The sequence below is a fragment of the Varanus komodoensis genome, unplaced genomic scaffold, assembly GCF_004798865.1.
Source record: "Varanus komodoensis strain SLA01 unplaced genomic scaffold, ASM479886v1 scaffold25, whole genome shotgun sequence".
Classification (NCBI taxonomy): domain Eukaryota; kingdom Metazoa; phylum Chordata; class Lepidosauria; order Squamata; family Varanidae; genus Varanus; species Varanus komodoensis.
Window position 1 is genome coordinate 13,831,160 of NW_025335661.1, and position 21,087 is coordinate 13,852,246.

Consider the following 21,087-nt stretch of genomic DNA (forward strand, 5'->3'; position numbering starts at 1 on the left):
TTACTACATATTTCCAGTAATATTGCAAACATTATTTGATTAAAGTATTTATGTTTGTATTCGCTATTACTTTTTGTGGAAAATTAAGTGCCTTCAGTTTTAAGGATATTTTTAAAATATTACTAAAAGACCAATATTCAAACATAATGCAGATTTCACCCCAAATCTGTCTATTGTAAACCAAGAGCAGGAATTAGAAAGGGAGTGAGATGCCATTTGACTGATTTTGATTAAACATCTTCAAAAGCCTGCATGGTCCAGCTTATACTAGGTTGTCAGTTATTAAGACTGTTCTCATTTCAGATTACTTGAACATAGGTTACTACAGAATCACTCCCAAGCTGGTTTTTAGCCATACACTTATACATGCCAGAATCTGATGACTTTGGATTCTGAATGACTAATGTTCCCTGTGGATGAAGAAATTCACTTCTAGGTGGTTGGCCTTTGCTGCCTGTGGAAAGCAGTGACCGGTCAGGAAGCTCCCATGTAATTTCTGGATTTGGTATTCCTAGGGCCATGCAGTGAAGCTGAACTGCTACTCCCGCCACAGCGCGAACATTCCTTGGTGGTCTGTTTGTAATCCTTGGTGGATGTGCCACAATTATTACAAAAACAGTTACTGTTGAATCACCAGCATAGTTCTGAGCTTTGCATGTATAGCTTCCTCTGTCATGAATGGTTGTTTCTTGGATAACCAAGGTACCATTTTCCAGTAATGTGTATTTCTCATTAATTTGAGGATGGACTAGGACATAGCCACTGGGAACTGTCCATATGATGTTTGGTTTGGGGTTTCCACCAGCAAGGCAGTGGAGGAATAATGATTCCCCACTAATGCCTTTTACTGTTCCTTTTGGATGGATAAAAATGGTGGGTTTTTGGCCAACTTCTAATATGATTAACTTTTCAATGTAGCCAACTTTATTCTTAGCAGCACATCGGTATTTGCCTGAATCTGCATTAGAAAGACCATAGATGACAAGAGTGCCATTGCTTTCCAAAAAGTACCGGGCAGTTTTAAAACCACTGGAAAGTCGAGTGCCATTTGGTAACATCCACATTATCTCAGGAGGTGGGTTTCCATCTACAGAGCAATTTAAGAAAGTAGTTTTTCCAGACTTTGCAATTACTTTCTCATTAAATGGATTTCTGAACATTGGGCGCCTTAGCATCTCTAACACCTCCAGCTGGACCACTAATATGCTTTCTCCCCCATCATTACGTGCCACGCAGATAAACTCTGCAGTATCTGAAGGTCTTACATTGCGAATTTCAAGAGTTCCATTTTGGTGCACTGTTATTCTGCTCCCATAGTATGGAGCTGTCAGGAAAATGTTGTCAGGCATAATCCACATGACTTGAGGTATGGGTGTTCCTTCAGCTCTACAATGAATTTGCTTTTTTGAGTGTCTGATGGCTGTCATTTTAATGATAGTCTTGTTTGTATACAAGCCATTGATCAAAGGAGGTTTGGAGACTACTTCTAGTTTATATTGCTTTGTATCATCTCCACCAGAGTTGCGTGCGACACATATATACTCTCCAGCATCTATGAGCTTCACCTTAGTGACAGACAGTGAGCCATTAGTATGAAGAAAATACCTATGAGTGGAAGCTGAAATCATGTCATTGGAAGGCAACAGCCAAAATATTTTTGGCTTAGGTTCCCCTGTAGCATCGCAATCAAAACGTGCAGTATCTCCTGCTTTTACCTTTGCATCCTTCTTAGAATCCTGCTTGATACGAGGTGCAGTTGCTACTACTGTTATGTGTACTTTCATCTCATCTTTACCAAGCGTGTTTTGGGCATAACACGTGTAGTCCCCCTCTTCAGCTATCCCAACCTTGTTGAAATAGAGAGTTCCATTGTCAAACAGAGTGTATCTTCGAGACCTGTGCCCACTGTCATCGGCTTGCATCACATTGTTGATCATTGTGCCATCAGGCAAACTCCAAGATATCTCTGGTTCAGGTGCCCCTGAAGCTTTGCAATCTACTTTGAAGTCTTTCCCATAAGGCACCAGTTTCATAAAATATTGTTTTTGATCAATTTTTGCAGGCTTCATTGTCACACTGACTTTCATAAGGATCAGGTCATCTCCCATTTTGTTCCTTGCCACACATATATAGTCACCTGCATCCTTTTCAGTGACTGTCTTGATAGCCAAGGATCCATTGGGGTGAACATGGATTCGACTCCCCATTCTAGAAAGGGATGGGAAAAAAGAATTAGTTCCTTTCCTCTGTGCCAGCAAATGCTAAGACCTTGCTGTAAAGTTGCTGATTCCTGGATGGCAACTTAGGGCAATCATGCAACAGTCATAAAGACTACAAGTACGTCATGGATTTGGACATTAGTGTTGTGGTACTGAAACGTTTTCCACACCCTTCTGGTAACATCTGTATGACAAAATCATGGGAACAGGAAGGTTTCTTTGACACTGTCACTTTTGACACTTTCATCAAGGGGTTAGACATGATGGTCCAATGGCCCTTTCCATCTCTGCTATTCTATGATTCTATTCTATGATCTTTCTTGATGGTTCCAGAAGCCATATTGCCTGCTACCTCATGCAGGTTCACCATGCATGGACACAGTGTATGTGCTAAGTCATAACTTTGAGCTCATAGCTAGCTATTAGTTTTTTTATTTCTTTGAAGGCATTAAGTATTGAAAGCACCTAATGTATTAGAATCACCAGCAGTGAGGTTGTTGGTCTTTTTGGAGAGGATGTTCTGGCACAAGGGCCCCACTAAAAAAAATATCAAGAACACCTAAAAAAGCAAATTTGGGTGGATATCATCCAAGCAAAATCCTTGCAGGGGTGTTTTTGGGAGGTACTAGGAAGCCCCAAGTATCCCCTCAAGTTTTGCAGTTTATAACACCTCAAGAAGTGACAAAACATGATGGAACCCCAGTCGGAGTGGGGGCATGAGGCCTGTGACTTAAAGGTACAATCCTGCCTCCCTACATTGGACTTTTCTTAAGTTTTGACGTGTTTCCCTTGCTGGTAGCAGTGGAGAGGCACTGACAACACTTGGGGAACACCTGAGACTGCATATCTCCCTCAAAAAATTGGAGGACTGCACTGCAAAAAGGGGGGAAAATGTCCTTTTCCACAAAGTGTGGTCTTCTGCTCATATTTTGATAGGGTGGCTGCATGCAAAAGGGAGGCATAGATCTTGTGTAGCCTCCCCAAGGTGCTGCTGGACAAACTTGAAGCTGCCAATTGCCTCAAAAATGGGTCAGGAAAGGTGCCTTTAACAGCAGCTGCTGCAATTTTAGGCAGCAGGGGGCCATGGTGTGGCTCTCAAGATGGGCTGCCATGGCTCAGGTGACATCCTGACTTGCCAATAATGCAGGAGGAGAGGAAAGAGGGAGAGGCACATGGGCTCTGCTGTGCCTGGCCATCTATCTGGCACAGAAGACTGTTAGCCACGATGCATGGATGAAACGTCCCAGGGGCTTAAAGTGTTGTGTAAACCCTCCCTATGCCTTTTCTGTTCTTGTTGGCTAAACAGTAATATTGTTACTATGGTTATACCATCCCATATATGACAAAGGCCTTGCATTTCAAGCTCCTCCATTTAAGCCTGGATGATCTTTCCATCCCCCATTATTATATGTATCATTTATAAACAATATTAAGGATTAGTTTGGCAGTTCTGTGTGACCATCATGACTTAAACCAGCCCCACCATATGGCAGATGTGATTGACTTAATCACCACAGCTCATTGTGTTGTCTGAATCTTGGCAGCACCACTTCTTGTAGGGTCAAACAAGTCCCAAATGACCTGTGGGTTGTTTAGGGTTATCTGTAAGCCACGGGGGCTTGTTCTGTTCACATAAACAGCTCCCTTGACTCAGTGCCCTTTTGTTATGTCTGGTTCACCCCATCTGGTTCTGGAACCTTTACTTTCCTAGGCCCCTTTTTTGCATTTTCCTCCATAGGGCCTTCTGCCTGTCCTTCCTCAGCATTTAACCAACTCAGCAAACAGCATCCAGAAAACTCAAAAAAGAGTAGGACAGCCGAGATAGACAAACACCTCTCTTCTTGATTCACTCCTTGGTGACACAAAAGCAGAACTTTTGTCCCCACACCACAAAATCCTTTCATGTATTGCAGCAGGATTCATAAAAAAGAAAAGCAATACCCAAGAGACCTACCGGTGCCACTGATCAACAACAGCTTTGGACGGTAATCTCCAGATTATTTTAGGCTTTGGTTCTCCTGTCGCTGAGCAATTCAGGAGCAAGTTGTCCCCAAAACTCATTTGAGTCAGTCTTTGTGATGAAACTGCAATTCTGGGGATTATATCACTATGTTTTACCTGGAGAACTACTACCCTCCTTTCTGAGCCAGTGGAACTGGTAGCTATGCATTCATAATTCCCACTGTCAGAAGAAGCAATATTCCTGATGTAAAGGGTTCCATTAGGGAAGAGAAATAGCTTGCCATTTATATACTGCAAAGGCTTCACCACAGTTCCATCAAAGAGGACCCAGTGAACATCTGGATAAGGATTTCCTTTGGCAGTGCAGGGAAACCTTAAGCTTTGCCCCGTGTTCTCTATCACATGCTGCTTCTTCTCTTCCAGAATAATGGGTGGTGCAGCAACGACCTGCAGTCTTATTGTCACTGTATCTGAACCAGCTGGATTGTTTGCAGTGCATGTGTAAATCCCTCTGTCATAAACACTGACTTTCTTTATCACCAGTGTGCCATCTGGTTGCAGGAAAACGGCCTCATTCCCTGTAGAGGATTCTGACACATAAGTTTTGTTTGCGAGGACCCAGGATATAGTAGGAATGGGGCGGCCTTCAGCTGTACACTTCATGGCTAATGCCTTGCCAGAATGAACAGTAATAACCTTGGATCTTCGCCCCAGGATTCTAGGTGGATAGGTCACCACAGACAGGGTGATAAGGAGCTTGTCTGAGCCATACTGATTGGCAGCCACACACAGGTATTGTCCACGGTCCTGGACATTGACATTCTGGATTGAAAGAGTGCCATTTGGAAGAACCTCAAATCTGTTATCACGTTTCTGTTTTGGTGCATCTACTCCTAATTTAACAAAATGAAAATAAAATTAGCTCTGTCTTGATATTTTGCCTTTTGACTTGTTTGGTACAATAATACTTTTCAGAATGGAGAATATAACATCTGTCTGCCTAGGTTTCTTTACTATATTCATGCTATATTAATGCATTACCAATTTTGCAGCTTTTAATCAATATATAGCTACAAAACTGGACATAATTAGCCGTTTACATGCCTGATAAGAACAGTTTTAAGGAATTTTAAAAATTGCACACTTACATTATGTTCCCAGCAATTATGAATAGTTTACACATATACTAGAACTTACACATATATCTTTTCAGGCAGTTTTCTGGCATCTTTCATATATTTGTCAAGAATGTATTAAAAAGTAGGAAAATGGCCATAAACTTTATCACAGAATGAAATGGCTAGAGTGATAATATCTTGAACTAGGCAGAACACAGTCTTTCGCAGAAATGATTTGAATCCATTATTTGCACTCATGGAAAAAACAAAACAAAACAAAACACACCTGAGGGCTTGCGGTTTAGCCATCGACCATTCTTCCTAATGCAATTATGATCTAACTTTTAGGTGTATACTACTCTATTAACCTTGCTCTCTTTTAACTTCCTGCAGTAAACTTAGTTTTTTAATCCATTTTAAGGGTGTCATGACAGCTGCAATCATATATCACAATACTCCTTTGTAAGTTCCATGGAAGGAGACAGAAATTAGACACATTGGTTGTTGTTTTATTATTGTTTTGTTATTATTATTATATTACATCTCTTTTCTAAGATGCTCAGATACTATGAGTGGTTCTGTTCCATTTGATCATCATAAAAACCAAGTGAAGGAGGTAAAGCTGATAAAGAATAACTTGCCCAATGTCATCAAAAGATGGTTCCAAATCTGGGTCTTCCTAATCTTAGCCTATCCACTAGCCCACCTCGTTCTATCTATCTGCTGTGCAGACTGGCATTCAGTGCATCTTCACAACCACCCCAGTATGAAGCTGTGGGTACCAGTGTGAACCACGTCTCTTGCACCTACCATTCTACGGGCCTCTCCTAATGTTCATGTTAGTTAATTTTTAAATACTTTTTTTACTGGATACTGGCATGCTGCCCTCTGGCACCATCATTATTTAGATTGAAAGAAGTGGATCTCTGTGTTGGAACTCTGCCCTGTATTATAGATCTAGACAAGTTATTTTCTTTTAATTTCACCTATTTTGCCTCCTGAAAAATGATGAGCCATGGTTTTGTGACCAGCCGTGCCACACATGATAGCCATGTGAGAGTATCTGCAACATTCTCTCAAAATTTCAGATGCACCACTGACCCAAAAAGGTTGGGGACCATGGGAAAATCTTCAGTATAAACTTGCAAAACTTACCTGATGATATCTTGGTCCAGTGTATTGTTGGAAGAGGGTTACCAGTAGCTTCACAAGGGATGAAAGCATCTGAATCAGCTAAGGCAGTAAATGCTGCAAATTTCCCTCCAATGATCCTGGGTTTTTCCACTCTGGTTTGGTAGAATGCATTTAAGGCAAACAAATTAGTAGCAGTAGTAGATTCCAGATCGGCTGTCTTCTCAGACATACCTTTGATATGATTATTCTTGCTCTTCCTCCACAAAGGGGTATATTCAGTGGAGCTCTGTGGGGATTTCAGCATGGTGAATGTGTTGACAATGAGGGTTTTGCCTCTTTCCAATGGCTCATGCCAAGATGTTTTCCTCCAATCGGGAGATGCAGTTGTTTGTGCAATAGTTTCATGTGGCATGAACACTGTTTGGGACGTTAATTGGTTAGGCTCTTGTGCGGCATTAGAAACTTGACTACTTAACCCAGGTTTAAGAGGAAGAGATGCTTGTGTTGCTGGCTTTTCCCCAATAGTTTTCCATTCTACATTATGATATGCCTCTTTATCTGCCACTATAGTAGTCTGGGTTGGTTTGGTAGACACCGGTGCCAATGTTACCATGGTTGTGGTTGGTACCTCTGTGGCTGGATTTACTGTGTCCAAGAATGACACTGTCAGTGGGATTGTAGTAGCAGGTTTTGCAGAAGGCATATTTTCCAGTGGTAGCTTAGCAGTGTGGGTATTTTCAGTGCTAGTACTCCTTGCTAATATCCAAGCAGTCATCACGGATGCATTGTCTCTACTAATATCAGTTGTGCTAGTTACTGGCTGTAGTCTAGTTGTAATCACATCCATATTGGTGAATTTTGAAAACAATTCAGTTGGTGTGGGACTAGCTGGCTGAATTATTTTTTTAGTTATTTCCAAAATAGGAGAACCCTTGGTTTCTTTGGGCACAGTAGTTATTTTTTTATTGATAATGTTTTTGTGGGAAGGCACTAACTTTTTCATAGGTCTTCTTCTCCTTTGACCCCTCCTTCTGCCTGGTCCAAACACTTTGAATTTGGAAACTTTCTTTTCTAGATGAGCAGTAGCAGTTGGACTGATATTTGGTGTGATGCTAGTGGTATGAATTTCTTTTCTCAGAGCAGTTGCAAGACTGGATGCATAGGATGAAGATGGCAATTCCGTAGTACTGAGTGGTAGTACAGAGTTGTTCTTTGTCTGTGTCATGTTGTCATCGATAGGTTTAATTAAGTTTATGAGATCATCCATTTGGTTCTCAATCTTCCAATCAGCAGCTTTATATTCTGAGGAAATGCTGTACATTGGGATTGTAGTTTGAAGAGGCATAACAGATGCTACAGCTGAGGATTCTTCACTTGCTTGTAATATGGATTGCTTTCCCATTCCCTCCTTCTGAACATGGTTGCCTCCAAAGAAATTTTGCCAATGAAATTTTCCTTCAGAAACACTGGAAGAGGCATTAGTTCCAAGAGTGGGAAGGGTAGGTTTAATAGCCAAAGGTGATATGCCAACATTGGTAGATGTGGTTCCCATGCTTATTTTGGGACTATGGATTATTGTTATTGGGAATTTGATGCTAGACAATAGGTTTGTGTCAGTAACTGCTTGTAATAATGTACCAGATGTTATCTTTCTGTGTGATACAGCTTGGATATTTTTAAGATAGAATGGAATTATTGTAGAAGTTGTATGTTTTTTGACTGCATCTGGTTTGTTGCTTGAGAATGTCAAGGTTTGACTTGCAGTTTTTGCTTCCGGATAATAAGTTTCGAATGAAGTGGAAATTGGTGCTTTGGAAATAACTTGTTCAAATAATCTGTTGGGAGGAGCAGAGGTAGGTATGCTCACTTCTTCTGGAGGGAGTAGGGTTGTACTTTCCTTAGTAAACCCTAATCTAAGGTAAGCAAATCTATCACTTGCAATGTTAATTTGGTCAGGTCTAACTATTCGTCTTCTACTGGTGATCTTTCGTCGTCTGCCATACCGCCTGGACAATGGGGAGTAAGTCACAGCATTCTTAACTATATTTATCTGTTGAGAAGTAATTGTAGTTGATCCTGCTGGTATCCTAGGTGTTGTTATTCTTTGTGTATTGTAATCATTAACATCAACAGGTACACCAACTGTCATTACAGACACATGACTATTTAATTTCTGTGACATTTTGTTAGTTGCCTCTTCAAACAAGTCAGACTTTTCAGTATTTTTGCAAGAAGTTACAGAACAGCTACTCTTAGTAACATTTGTTGCTGGTACTACTGTTGGTGGGATTTTCAAATGCACATTAGTTTCTTCAGATAGTATCTGGAAAGTACGTACACTTTCTGTTGTACTGCTTGATAGCTTAGATGGTGGTATTGTTGAGGACTCCGTACTGGTAGATGGGGTTGGAGGTGCTGCAAGAACTGCTTTTTCAGTTTCAGATTTAAGTTCTGTAACTAACTTCTGGTTCCTGGAGTGTGTAACCATTGGGCTGAAAACTGGAACTTCTGTTTCTGAAACTATGCCAGATGTTGGCAGAGAAGTGTAATTACCTGATATGCTTCCAAGTGCTGCTGTCGCCACATTTCCCGAAGCTTCCCTCAGAGTGTATACTGCAGGTCTTTTAGTTGCTAGAAGCATAAATTCTTCCCCTGCAAATACATCATCTCCAGAGGCCTCTTCCTCATTTTCAGAAATCACTGAAGACAGAAGAACTTTCACTGTTGGTTTCACTGTGGCATTTTGTTGTTTTCTTAGCAATGTGGTATTCTTTGTTTTTTCCAAAAATGCTGCCCAACGCAATGGATCAATTCTCCTGTTGGAGGTACTAAACTGTCTCCTCCATCCTCTAAATCGTTTGTTTATCTTGTTCCTGTTGTACCTGTAAGAGTCTTTGTAATTATTTTTGGTTTTGTTTAATGTGGGATAGTTTATGGATGATGCTTCAGTGGACACTTGATTAGTTACTTGGATTTGTATGGCGAGTGAAGGATTCTGAGGTTTGGTTATATTTTCAAGCAGTTCATTGCCAGATCCTTCTGCTGCCTCATCTTTTATTTGCATATCTAGTTTTTGCAATCTGCTTGGATTCCTTTTAACTAGTACTTGGTAAACCAAAACATCCACACCATATTGATTGGCTGTTACACACTTGAAGTAACCACTATCCTGGTCTGTTATATGCTCTATTTTTAATGTGCCATTGTGAAAAAGGAGCTTGGTCTTTGAAGAGTGGTGAAGAACAGTTTGCTCAGGTAAGATCCAGGTCACAGAGGCATCTGGAGAACCTGTAGACTGGCATGGAAGGTAGAGCGTCTCGCCTAAAAATGCTGACAGTTGAGGACCATTAAAATAGTCGTGTTCCATGGAAGAGTCAATCACAGTAATCCTAAAAGTCAGGACATCTGCGTCATCATAATTGGTTCCTATACAATGATAAACTCCAGAGTCAAAATTATCAGCTGTATGTAATATAAGCTTTCCAGATTTTGTTATCACCATTCTTCCATCTTCACTAACATATGGAGCTCTAACCTTGCTCCCATCAGCTAATACCCATTCAAGGACAGGAGTGGGCTTTCCAAGGGCCAGACAGTTCAGTTCCACACTCTCGCCTACTAAAACGGAGCATTCAGTTCTTGTGCTGTTTTCTCGTAAGATCATGGCCCAGTTTTGCCTTGCTGATTTTGAGTCAGCACTCGGGAGGGTGATCTGCCCATCCACTAAATATTGGATGTGCATAGTGTTGAGTGTGGTTGCTGTCCTGTCCAGCTGCAGTGACACTTGGCCCTGCATCAGCCAAGGAGGCTCAGATCTCAATTCAGCTTCAATGTTCGTGAAAAGTTCTTCATTTTCAGAATCCATTTGCTTATACTTGTAACTAATATAGGGCACTCCTGTCAATAAGTGATCCCTTTTCAGTTTTAACTGAGAATTACTATAGAGGGCCAGTATGCTCCACAGTGGCTGTATGTACTCGTAGTTAATGTTACACACTAGAAATGTGGACAGGGATATTTCAAGGGCTGTAATATTGTTGATTCTCTTCAGCATAACTGGAGACAGTTTTGCAGGCTTTTGCACATTGCAAGCCAGGTTTGCTTGATTTCCTGCTTGGTCTGTCATGTTTAACACCATGGATCCTAACGGAGCCATAAAATCTCTGGGAGAAACTGAAATAAAGTTGCCATCATCTGGCAAAGTGATGTTCTTCAATTTCAAGGTTGTGTCTATAGTTGGTTTAACACAAGTGAAACCTGAGAGTGGCATCCCGGTTAATTGTTTGCCTTTAGCACTCTTGGGACTGGCACACAATGGACAATGCAGAATACTCAGGGGAGCTCGGTCTCTTTTGCACTTTACCACATCTAGAGTGGAGGAAAGAGAAAATGTCAAATAGTCTTTACTTCACCTATTCTGGAAAAGCAATAATGCATGTTCTGCTGAAAGGTATTTCTGGTGGCTATCAGGGAAGACTTCCATCAGCAATCATTCAGAACTGTTTACAAGCCAGTGCATTTTTGCCAACTAGCCATCGTCATTACAGAATCTACTTGTAAGGGATCAGACCAAGACAAAGGCCTTGGCTTTTCAGAATAAGCCCGAGGGAGCCTGGTTTCAGACTTTAGAAAAGACACAAGATCAGAAAATACCAACTTGTGTATGTTCAAGTCTGTTCTGTCCAGCATTGCGGGGTGACCAGATGTATTTTATGTTGAACATCTGGTCACCCACCTTGTTCTTATGCCCATTTTCTTGGCCCTAGAATTTTACACTTCCTGAATAGTCATACGCATGCATTTTAATAAAGAAAAAGCATTTTAAACCGTTTTAGGATCTGTTGTACTTTGGCAGTGACTGTCCCTCCCAAACCTCTCCTCTGAGGTCAGTCTTACAGCTTTGGAGAAGCAGAGGCAGTTGCTTGCCATAGTTGTTCCCAGGAAAACAGAGCTCCGAGAGAAGCAGAGGAAGCTCTACGTGCAGAATCCTAGTTCTGACTTGAACAATTCTATAGTCCTCTTAATACTATGTAGCGGGCATAGAAACACGGTTATTAAAAACTGCTCCTTTTCAGCAACACAGTAATCAATGAAGAGGGCAAATCTGTCCTCCTGCCTCTTCTACCATGCATGAGTCCAAGCAAAGAATGCACAAATGCTAAACGGCAATCATTCTTGAAGATGGCAAATACGTACGTTCCCCCTTCCCCTTACTTAGGACTATTTCCACTACAGGACTCAATATAATTCCAGACAAAGAAAATATAAATGCTAGAGGACTATGAAAAAGTCTGATAGACCAACCAAACAAGGTACAAGGTCTGATAGATCAACAAGGTAGCAGGAATCTACTCTTGGATTCTTCTGTAGGGGTGTTCATGAGATCTCCATGGGAATCATTCCAAAGCACCCACAAGGGAAAAATAAATCTTCTAGGACCCAGATTTTTGAATGAATAGTCCTAGATATCTTTTTTTTCTAATTTTGGGAGGCAGTTCATTTTTCTGCTTGATAGAATAATTAGAAACCTACTGGAACAATTTATTGCTATTGTCCTGTTTCTTTGTCACAAGATTTCATGCCACAGCATCAGAACAATAGTTTATCTGTCCGTGTCTTAAAATATGGTAAATGCATATAACTGGAAGGAATTTACCCAGAAAAAATCAATATGACATTGACTCCTTGAATGAATTTTCAGTATTTGGCAACTCTGTAATAGGTAATTTATCATCCAAGCTTCTTGACAAATACTATCGAAGTGGCAATAACAAACAGAAATGGAGGGAAATAGGAAAAAGGGACAACTGTCACCCAGAATTCTACATGAGGCTGCAAATTCTCCAGATTCTTTTGGTGGAATCTTGCACTTCTACAACATTTTTCCACAAAAGCATCTGCCAGCCAATCTTGTCTGAGGAAAAGCACAGTTCTGTTTACAATTAACTATGAAAGCAATACATTCCGTAAATCTAGCATAAATGAAATATGTGCCCAAGTCAGCAGTATTTCATATGTTCTAGCACAACATAAAGACAACCACAAAGCTGTTCCATGTTTGTGATCATTAAAGTTACATTAGGATGGCAATCCTATATCCACTTACCCAGAAGTAAGACCCATTGAGCTTAGTAGGGCATACTTCTGAGTAGACAGGTGTAGGACTGTCTATTTGATTAAAATGATTTAAATGGCACCTCAGTTTTTCTTTTTAAAAGGGTACTTAAAAGTAGCATAGTTTCTAGCACCTTCTTATGAGGCATTCCTCCTTTACATATAAGACATGAATACCACTTCTAAGATGCCTGGTACAGAACACTCACATATGATTGGGTTCACACAAAACACATTAAAGCACCAAGGTTTATAAATCCAGGTGGCTAAGCATGTTGTCCAAAGCTGGATGTGCTTTCAGGGCTGGCTTTTAAGCCCAGCCTTGAGTTTACAAGCCATCCCTTTAACATGGTTTGCACTCAGCTTTATAAGCCATCCCTGTGTTTCAAGTATTGTCTGAACCTAGATGACACTTGAAGCCAAGGGTTAGCCCAAAGCCCTGAAGAGCCAATTGGAAAGAATGGCAAGAAGGAAGCAAAGAAGGAAAGAAGGAAAGAAAGAAGAAAGGAAAGTTTACCGCTCTGGCCAGGCAGATCTGAGAGCTGCTGACAGCCATCCAGGGCAGAGAAGGAAGCACCCAATCCCCAATGTGCACAATTGTCCATTCAACACAATATGGGGACTGGGCCTGTTTATCCCAAAGTTGTTCAAGAAAGCCAGTCAATTAAGTAATGTCTGGTATTTCTGGCCCACATGCTAAACAAGCCACCCCTGAGATTGGGCAAAGCTCATCAAATGATAGATGATTCTTGCTAATAAGCTTTACCTTACTCTCTTTATATCACAAAGCCAGTCCTGGCTGCCCAGTTTTACCATAATAAAAGACTGTCCTTATAAGCCTCTTATCCTGATCTGCTGGGAAGAGAAAAGGAAAGGTCTGGGAGAAAGAGGCCTACTCATAACACAGCCCGGGAATAGTGTGGGTTATAAATCAGATGGCAAAGCTTTCTGTGAGTGTGGCTTATGTTGTATGAACCCCCCTCATGTCTGTCATTTTTAATAGACCAATTTCACTGATCAGCTAAACCCCATATGACTTATCTTGCTGCACAATCTTTTTTGAGTCAAGGGCTGCATTCCTCACAAAGGAATGCTTGGCAGTGATATGGTGATGATGGGCATGGAAACCCCCTTTCTCTCGCCCTCTTTCACACACTGAAGTTAAGGACTTCTTCACAATGGTCTCAGAAGTTTTTGTTATTCTGAAAAAGTTTACAATACTTTACTGTAAGTGTTGACAGTTATTGCAGTACTTACTGCACTAAACACTGATATGGAAGTTTTGAGGAAAACTAGAGTATCTTAAAGTAGACCACCCAACAGCCAAGATATATTCTTGCAAGCAAAGAAAAATTGGTATTGAATTAACTTTAGAACTGCCATTAGAATCAAGTAGCCCATGGGGAAAAGAAGCAACAGTAACCATCAGTGAAAAATTTCATTAGCATCTCCTCTTTTAAGTAGACTGTTGAAAGATCTCATGCACTTTTTATTGTAATAATGATTTGCTACTGTTTTTATTGATCCTATTTAAGCTATTTTGTCTTGATCTGCTGGGAAGAATAAAGAAGAGAGTCTGGGACAGAGCATAAGAGCAGGCTAAAAATTTCATATAAATCAACATTTGGTATCTAAAGAAAGAGGAGAATGTTTAGTACCTGTTTGTTGTTTTGCCCACTCAGCAAACCATCTCAGGGTACAATCACAAGTCCAGGGGTTTCCATGAAGGTAGAGGCTCTCTAGGTTGGACATATAGGAAAAAATGTCTTCAGGAAGAGAAGTCAGAAAGTTGTCAGACAAGTAGATATGTTTTATGGAGGATGTTTTGAAGATGTGGAGATAACGCAAAGTAGCAAAAGTATCTGGGTGAAGTTGTTTAAGTAAATTTCCTTCCAAGTGGACCAGCTTCAGTGATGTAAGACCATAGAAAGCATGTGGATTTACAAATTCAATCTGATTATGATCCACATGCAACCGTACCAAACTTATGAGACCTTGAAATGTGTCTGCTCGAATAACTTTGATTTTGTTATAGCTCATCTTTAAGACCTGTTGACAGAAAAAGAGAAAAAAAGCTGAAGTAAAAGCTATACTTAATCTAAAGAATTCTGCTCAGTTGTCTTCAAATGTTAGATTAACAGGACAGCTCTGTATGCATTTATTTATTCAAAACTAAGCCCTACAGCATTCAATGGGCTTACTCCTTAAGTGTGTTTAGGATCGCCACCTAATGCAATTTGTTCCATAACAAAAAAAGAACTTTGAAAGTAAAAGGAGAATAGACTGCAACAAATCTACATATTCCATGACTTGAAAGTGTATTTTTGTATTAAGTGTATTAAAAATACTATGATGGAAAAAACTGGACATGCCACCGAAACCAATGGTGGATCATTTCTAGTGCATTCTTACCTGTAATGCATGTAAATCAGAAAATGTTCTGTCTTGAATAGTACGTATCTGATTACTGTGCAACATCAACAACTCCAGCTTCTCCAGGCCAGAAAAATCTGTTTCAGTCAGTTTAACCAAACTGTTGTAACTGTAACAAACATTTCATTCCAGATCTGGGTTTAGTCAGTCAGCTATAGTCCAAAAGTAAAACAAACAAACAAAAACAGAGTCTCTCTTTTGCAATGTGTAAGCAGAGTTTAGTTAAGTTAAAACGTGTCATATGAGATTCAAAAACATTGGCAGATAAAATGTTTCTCCTTCTTATCATGTCTCCTGGATTACACAGACCATTTACTGATTCCACTATTCAGCTGTTGTTTTTAAAGTGCCTCATAAAAACACAATATAATACTAGTTACAGCACACTCATTACAGCCACACTTTAAATATTGCAATCTTATCAATTTATTGATAAATCAACCTTCTAATTCAGGGGTGGAAATATTTTGACCCACAGTTCCCATCATTTTAGCCAGCATAGGAAATGGTGAGAGATCCAGGGAGCTGTAGAACAAAACATTTGGAGAGTTGAAGCTGCTTACATTTGTTATCAGCAAAATCACCAAGGGGCAGGACTCCTGCTTAACTTCTTAATACTCTGTAAAATGCAGAATAAGGGTCTTTAAAGAACAGCATGAACCCTCTGCGATGTCTCAGACCACGCATGACATCCAAAGACATGTGTTGGACGGACAAGCTGTGGTGGAAGGACAAGCTTTGTCAAGACTTCAGATGTTCCCAAGACCTCATCCTCATCATCAAATTTATTTCTATTCTGCTCCATAGAATAGCTCTCTGGGCAGAGCATGACACTTCAGAAAACAATATATGTGTAGTAAATGATAACCTGATGGATATTATAAACATAATTACTTTCATATACAGTGTGTTTGCATTCAAATTATTGACAGACTTACTTGATATCCTTGAACTAGTAATTATCTTTTGACCTTCATTCCTCATCCATGTAATGACAGTGAGGGATTGCCAGGAAGAGTGAAACATACTACAAAATACTTCACCAAATTCAAGTATATTTGTATAATTTTTATAAAAATGGTCAGTTGATCAAAAACAAGAATGAAACAATTCTGTCTGAATGCTGTTTGTTAGGGCTTATCACCGAACCCGTTTTTCTTATAAGATAGTATGGTATGTTTGTATTTGGGGAGGCCTTTCTCTTGCCACTGGAACAGCCTGGTTCGATTTGTTTATGGAAATTTGTCATACAGAGGAGTAAGTCAGACAGTGCTTGACAAATGCTTGACTACCTAACCACTTTTCTAATGAAGCTATACGAAGATTGGAAGCATACACTTCCAGTGTTTAAATAAACTAGTTTCTCATTATTTCTAAGTCAGGTGAGGAGGAAAATCTGGTTATCCCATGTTCCTTCTAATTTACCTACTACAATGGCTGACAAAGTACAAAGCAAAGCTTCTTCCCATTAACTTATGGTGAAGTATACATGGGAGAAGGCACTGCAGTATACTAGACAGACCTTTTGAAGTGACGGTAGGGAATCTTTCAGAGCCCATGGGAACATTTTGCAATCTGAAAAACTTGTCTGGACACCATTAAAAAATGGTTGCCTTGGTGGCCAAGGGTAGTCACCAAGGTCAGATAACCTACTGAAAGGCTAAAGCAGGGTCTGAACCCAACACTCTAAACTTATTTCAATCACTTGTTGAGTCAACAGTAAGTTAGTTTACAGAAGGTGTATTTTTCCTCTCACCTCCCTCTGGCAACCAACTCATTCTTCCCATCTATTCTCTCTCTCTCTCTCTCTCTCTCTCTCTCTCTCTCTCTCTCTCTCTCTCACACACACACACACACACACACACACACACACACCTCCCACCCTCCTTTCACACATAAGCAAACAACCTATGTATTCTGCATGTATACATGCCCACTCTTTGTCAGGATACCTTCAAAGTTCCAACGGAACCCCCTACCCTTCTCTACTTTACTAAAATGCAGGGCCCCATCTATTTGGATATGCAAAAGCCTTTTCGAAATGCCTAGATATCTCACCATTGCCACTCCCAGCCACCTGCTGCTCTCCCTCCTCCTCTCTTGCTGGATTCCTTGCCCCCTCAGCCTGGCTTGTCTTGAGCAAAATCGGGCATATCCCTAGCTTAAATTATGATTGGTTCAAAGATGCCAGGATCAAACCATGGCTTACCATTGTGACTAGTTAGTAAACCATATTTAAAAAAAAAACAAAGTTGTTTGGACTGGACATGGCTTAAAAACAGAAGCAGATGTTTTCCCTCTCGGCTTTGAAAGCGATGCCAGAGGATGGGCAGGGGAGGGCTAGTGTGGGAGTCTTGCTATGTCAGTGTACCTGCAATCAACTGTGTACAAGAAAAGGTAAGATGCTGTAGAGATGATGACAGGCACCCTTAGGCCCTTCCAGGCAAGGCTTCTTGGGTGCAATCACACTGCCTCATTCAGAGTCTTACAGGGAGTCCAGATGACAGTGTCTTCATGCTATAACCCTTCCATATTTTCCCACTGCTTCTTCCATCTGTTTTCCTACCAGAAGAAAAGATGAGCTCGCTGTACAATGCCTTCTGTACAATGCTAGCAAGAGCCCCCTCCTTTCTCGAAGCATTTGGAGAGTTTGGATGCCTGATCTATCCTGTCACCACAGGCAAATTTATACTTGGGTGATCTCCCGGCCTGGGGGAAAAACAATAACAACTGATCAAGCAAATCATGGAGTTAACTGGATGAAAGCTGATAGGATGAGTCTCCTGCCTTTAGGCAAGAATTAGATGGAGTGATCTTGCTCTCATTCAAGCCAACAAGATGGGGTCCAATGGATTAGCTTGTGTCCCAATAAGATTTTTCTTATGACATGTTGATGTGTCTACAACTAACCAGATCTCATTACTGCACATCAGAATTTGAGCAATACTGTGTAAACATACCCTAGGTTGATGCGTTCCACATTTGGGGAGATGTGTGGTGGGATGGTGGTCAGATACCGGAATGTGCAATGTACTTCTGTAGGGACGTAGCAGGCGCAGAGTTTAGGACAGGCACTGCTGCCAGGGAAAGCAGCCAAGCAGAAACCAAAGAAGCATCTTAGTAAGCAGGGAATGTTTCTGCTTGTTCCATTCATCCTGTGCAACGATCTTAACCAGCAGGTCTCTCGGCAAGTGTGAACAAATGAAAGGCTAGAAAACAGAACACAACACAGGGCATCATGTCAAGATGTGCTCTCACACATTTGTATCTTTAATTGGAGAACTTGTTTTGATTAAAGTCTATCTTGGGAGCTTTGAAGAAATCCCAGAAAAGCATTTAGGGGGAAAAATACTTTCTGCAGCTTAAAAAAATAAAGTCAACCAATGCAGTTTTTTAAAAAATCCATTACAGCTGTTTGCTTAGTGAAGGTGGTGACAAAGGGGGGGCTGTTGCTGACAGGTATTAAAATATGAAATCTGACACACTGCCAGGCTATTCTTATGAAAAAATAAAGCCCCAGTTTTATTATTTAGAGCATTCATAAATCTGCTAGTGGTTTGTCTTTGCCAAAGAACACGTCAAGTCCTTCCCTGCCAAGTAAATTAGGCCTAGAAAAATTAAGGAGTTTCAAAGGATGACTGCCCTGGTTAAGAAAGCTAATACACACAAGCAGTACTGATAGCAGTTAAACTTTAACCTACTTTTCCATACTTTTTTTAGAATATCAAAGAAATGGCCCTAGTTCTTTCTCCATTTCCTGTTTTTTGTAATGTTATAGGTCTTTACTAATGCTAAATAGTAGATTAGAGTGGAATGGGGTCTTATAATGGGGAAAAAAGAACATTTACTTTTTGGCTATGTTAATGTATGGGTAAGTCTCAAGAATGCATTTATAGGCTACCAGATATGTAATACAGGCAGCAAGGTTATGGTTCCTGGGCAGGCACTCCAGGATCCTTCGGATGCTGCATACCTTCCTCTCTGTGGTTGGTGGTCCATTACAAGAGGCCCCTTTGATTTGGTAATGGAAGAAATCTCTGCCATAGGTCAGTGCTAATGACAGAGGGTGCCAGGGGCCGATTGAGGGATGCTTTGATCCCCCATACACACCCCCGAAGCAGCCCAGAAATTACAACAGCCCAGGAACTGGTGTATCTAATTCTCATCTACTCCTATGCCAAAGGAAGGGATCTAAAACAAGCAAGGAAGCAAGCAAGCAAGCAGACAGGTTTGGGCTGTGGGTATAATAAGCTGATGGGGCATAGGAAGAAGCAGAAGCTACCCCATAAATGCTCCCCTCTCCACATCACAGGAGGATGGCACATAACACTGTGAAACTTGAATTAGTTCAACCCTAATAGGTGAACCTTTAATATAAGGTCTTGGGTTAACACATTTCATCTATAGTGCTGTTGAATGTGGACTCCAAAGCACATTCAGTAATACTTGATAATAATCATGTGAGCTAGCATGGATGTAGTGATTAATGAGTTGGACTAGGTTATGTGGTAATTTTGGGCCAGTCACTACCTCTCTGCATAATACTATCCTGCAGGGTTGCTGTGAGGATAGAGAATGATGCTCACCATTTTGAGTCCCTTGGAATGCTGGCAGACTAAGGCAACCAATAGTAACACTTGTCATTCTTTGGTCCAGTCATTCTTTCTGTACTGCAGTAGCTCTGCATCATATTTCTCATTGACTTTTTACACAGCATCACTAAGTGTGAACACTGTTGACAGATCTGCTCATCATCCCCCCCCCTTTTTTTCTCCTTTCTTGCCTGCAGGTTCTCACTTCCAACTAGCTAGTGGGTGCACATACAACCCCCTAACTTGATCCGAAGGTAGTGTGGTGAAAGAGAAAGAAAACAATCCAAGAACTTGGCTTCAGGTAGCTTTGGAAATAATGAAGCAATTCCTTTCCTTTCTATCCTCATTCCACTTTAAAGTCACTGTCAACGTATTTCAATGAGCCTGGCTCCTGTGAAGAACTGTCCAAAACTTCCTCTAATCTGCTGCCTTCCAGAAGTTTTGGATTACAGTTCCTATTAATGCCTGCCAACGTGGTTAACAGTAAGAAATGCTGGGCACTGTAGTCCAACTGTTCTGGCAGACACGAGATTGTGGGGGAAGACTGTTTCAGATGCTTTCTTTTAAGAAAGCAACGTCAAATAAACCAGAACTGCTAAAACAAATCGTGTAAATCTGTTTACAATTGATTCCCAATCCATTGCAGCAAAGACAAAACGGAATCTCGTAGCACCTTAAGGAAGCGCCAACTACTTTATTCCTCCACAAATTCTATCGGGATTACGCTCCACTTCTTCAGAGGGATTATTTATTTATTTAGAGCATTTGTATGCCGTCCCATTGCATAGCCTCGGGACGGCTTACATAAATTGGATGAGGAAATACTAAGTGGACCTTCTCACACATCTGAGTAACATAAAATTAAAAGTGCCAAAAGCGAGGCAGGGCAAGGAAAAAATAAAACTAAAACCGGATTCCCACAAAACAGGCTATTTAAAACCCACCGAAAGACAGACAGACAGACAGACGGACAGATATATGGAGAGCCGTACCTGGACTTTCTTCCCCCGTTATTTCTCAGCTGCTTGCTTCCAACCGGGTCCGCGCAGGCAGAGTTCTTGTGCCGCACTTCGCAAGCCGCCAATCAATGGAAAGGGAAGTTCACGAGAAGGCGAAGGACGGGCGTCTGTCCGTGCGCGCGCGCGCGCGTGGGAGAGGAGCCGCGGCAGAGGTGAGTGGATGGAAGTGGCGGGGGAAACACGCCCCCGCCGCGAAACACGCCCCCGCCCGCCTGGCGAGGAGCGGCGCGCGCGTGCCCGCCACCCCCCGGCTGGCCGCAGCGCGCCTCCGGTCCCCTCGCGCTGGGCGCTTGCCAGAGTCGCCGGGCTGCCCGGGGCGTCCCGCCTCGACTCGCAGCCCTCGCTGTGCAGACACGCGCTCTCCCGCTCGCCGGGCCGGGCTGGGCTGGACACGCCAAGCTCGCGTTAGACCGGGAGGAAGGTTGGGCGCTGCCTGCACTGAGGTTCCGCCGGCAAGTCGCCGGCGCATGGCTGCGGGGCACCCCTGTCGACGCGC

The 21,087-nt window shown here is 41.5% G+C and overlaps 1 protein-coding gene across 1 annotated transcript; it reads right to left on the minus strand.

Annotated features, from left to right (window-relative positions):
- Nucleotides 1–299: 299 nt before the first annotated feature.
- IGSF10 (immunoglobulin superfamily member 10) lies at nt 300–20,654 on the minus strand. The gene is made up of 7 exons (XM_044432985.1): nt 20,565–20,654; nt 17,941–18,189; nt 14,960–15,089; nt 14,206–14,596; nt 6,455–10,801; nt 4,174–5,074; nt 300–2,208 (listed from the first exon to the last, which is right to left on the minus strand). The coding sequence occupies exons 2-7, from the start codon at nt 18,132–18,134 to the stop codon at nt 300–302; spliced, it is 7,872 nt and encodes a 2,623-aa protein (XP_044288920.1). The 5' UTR covers nt 18,135–18,189; nt 20,565–20,654.
- Nucleotides 20,655–21,087: the final 433 nt, after the last annotated feature.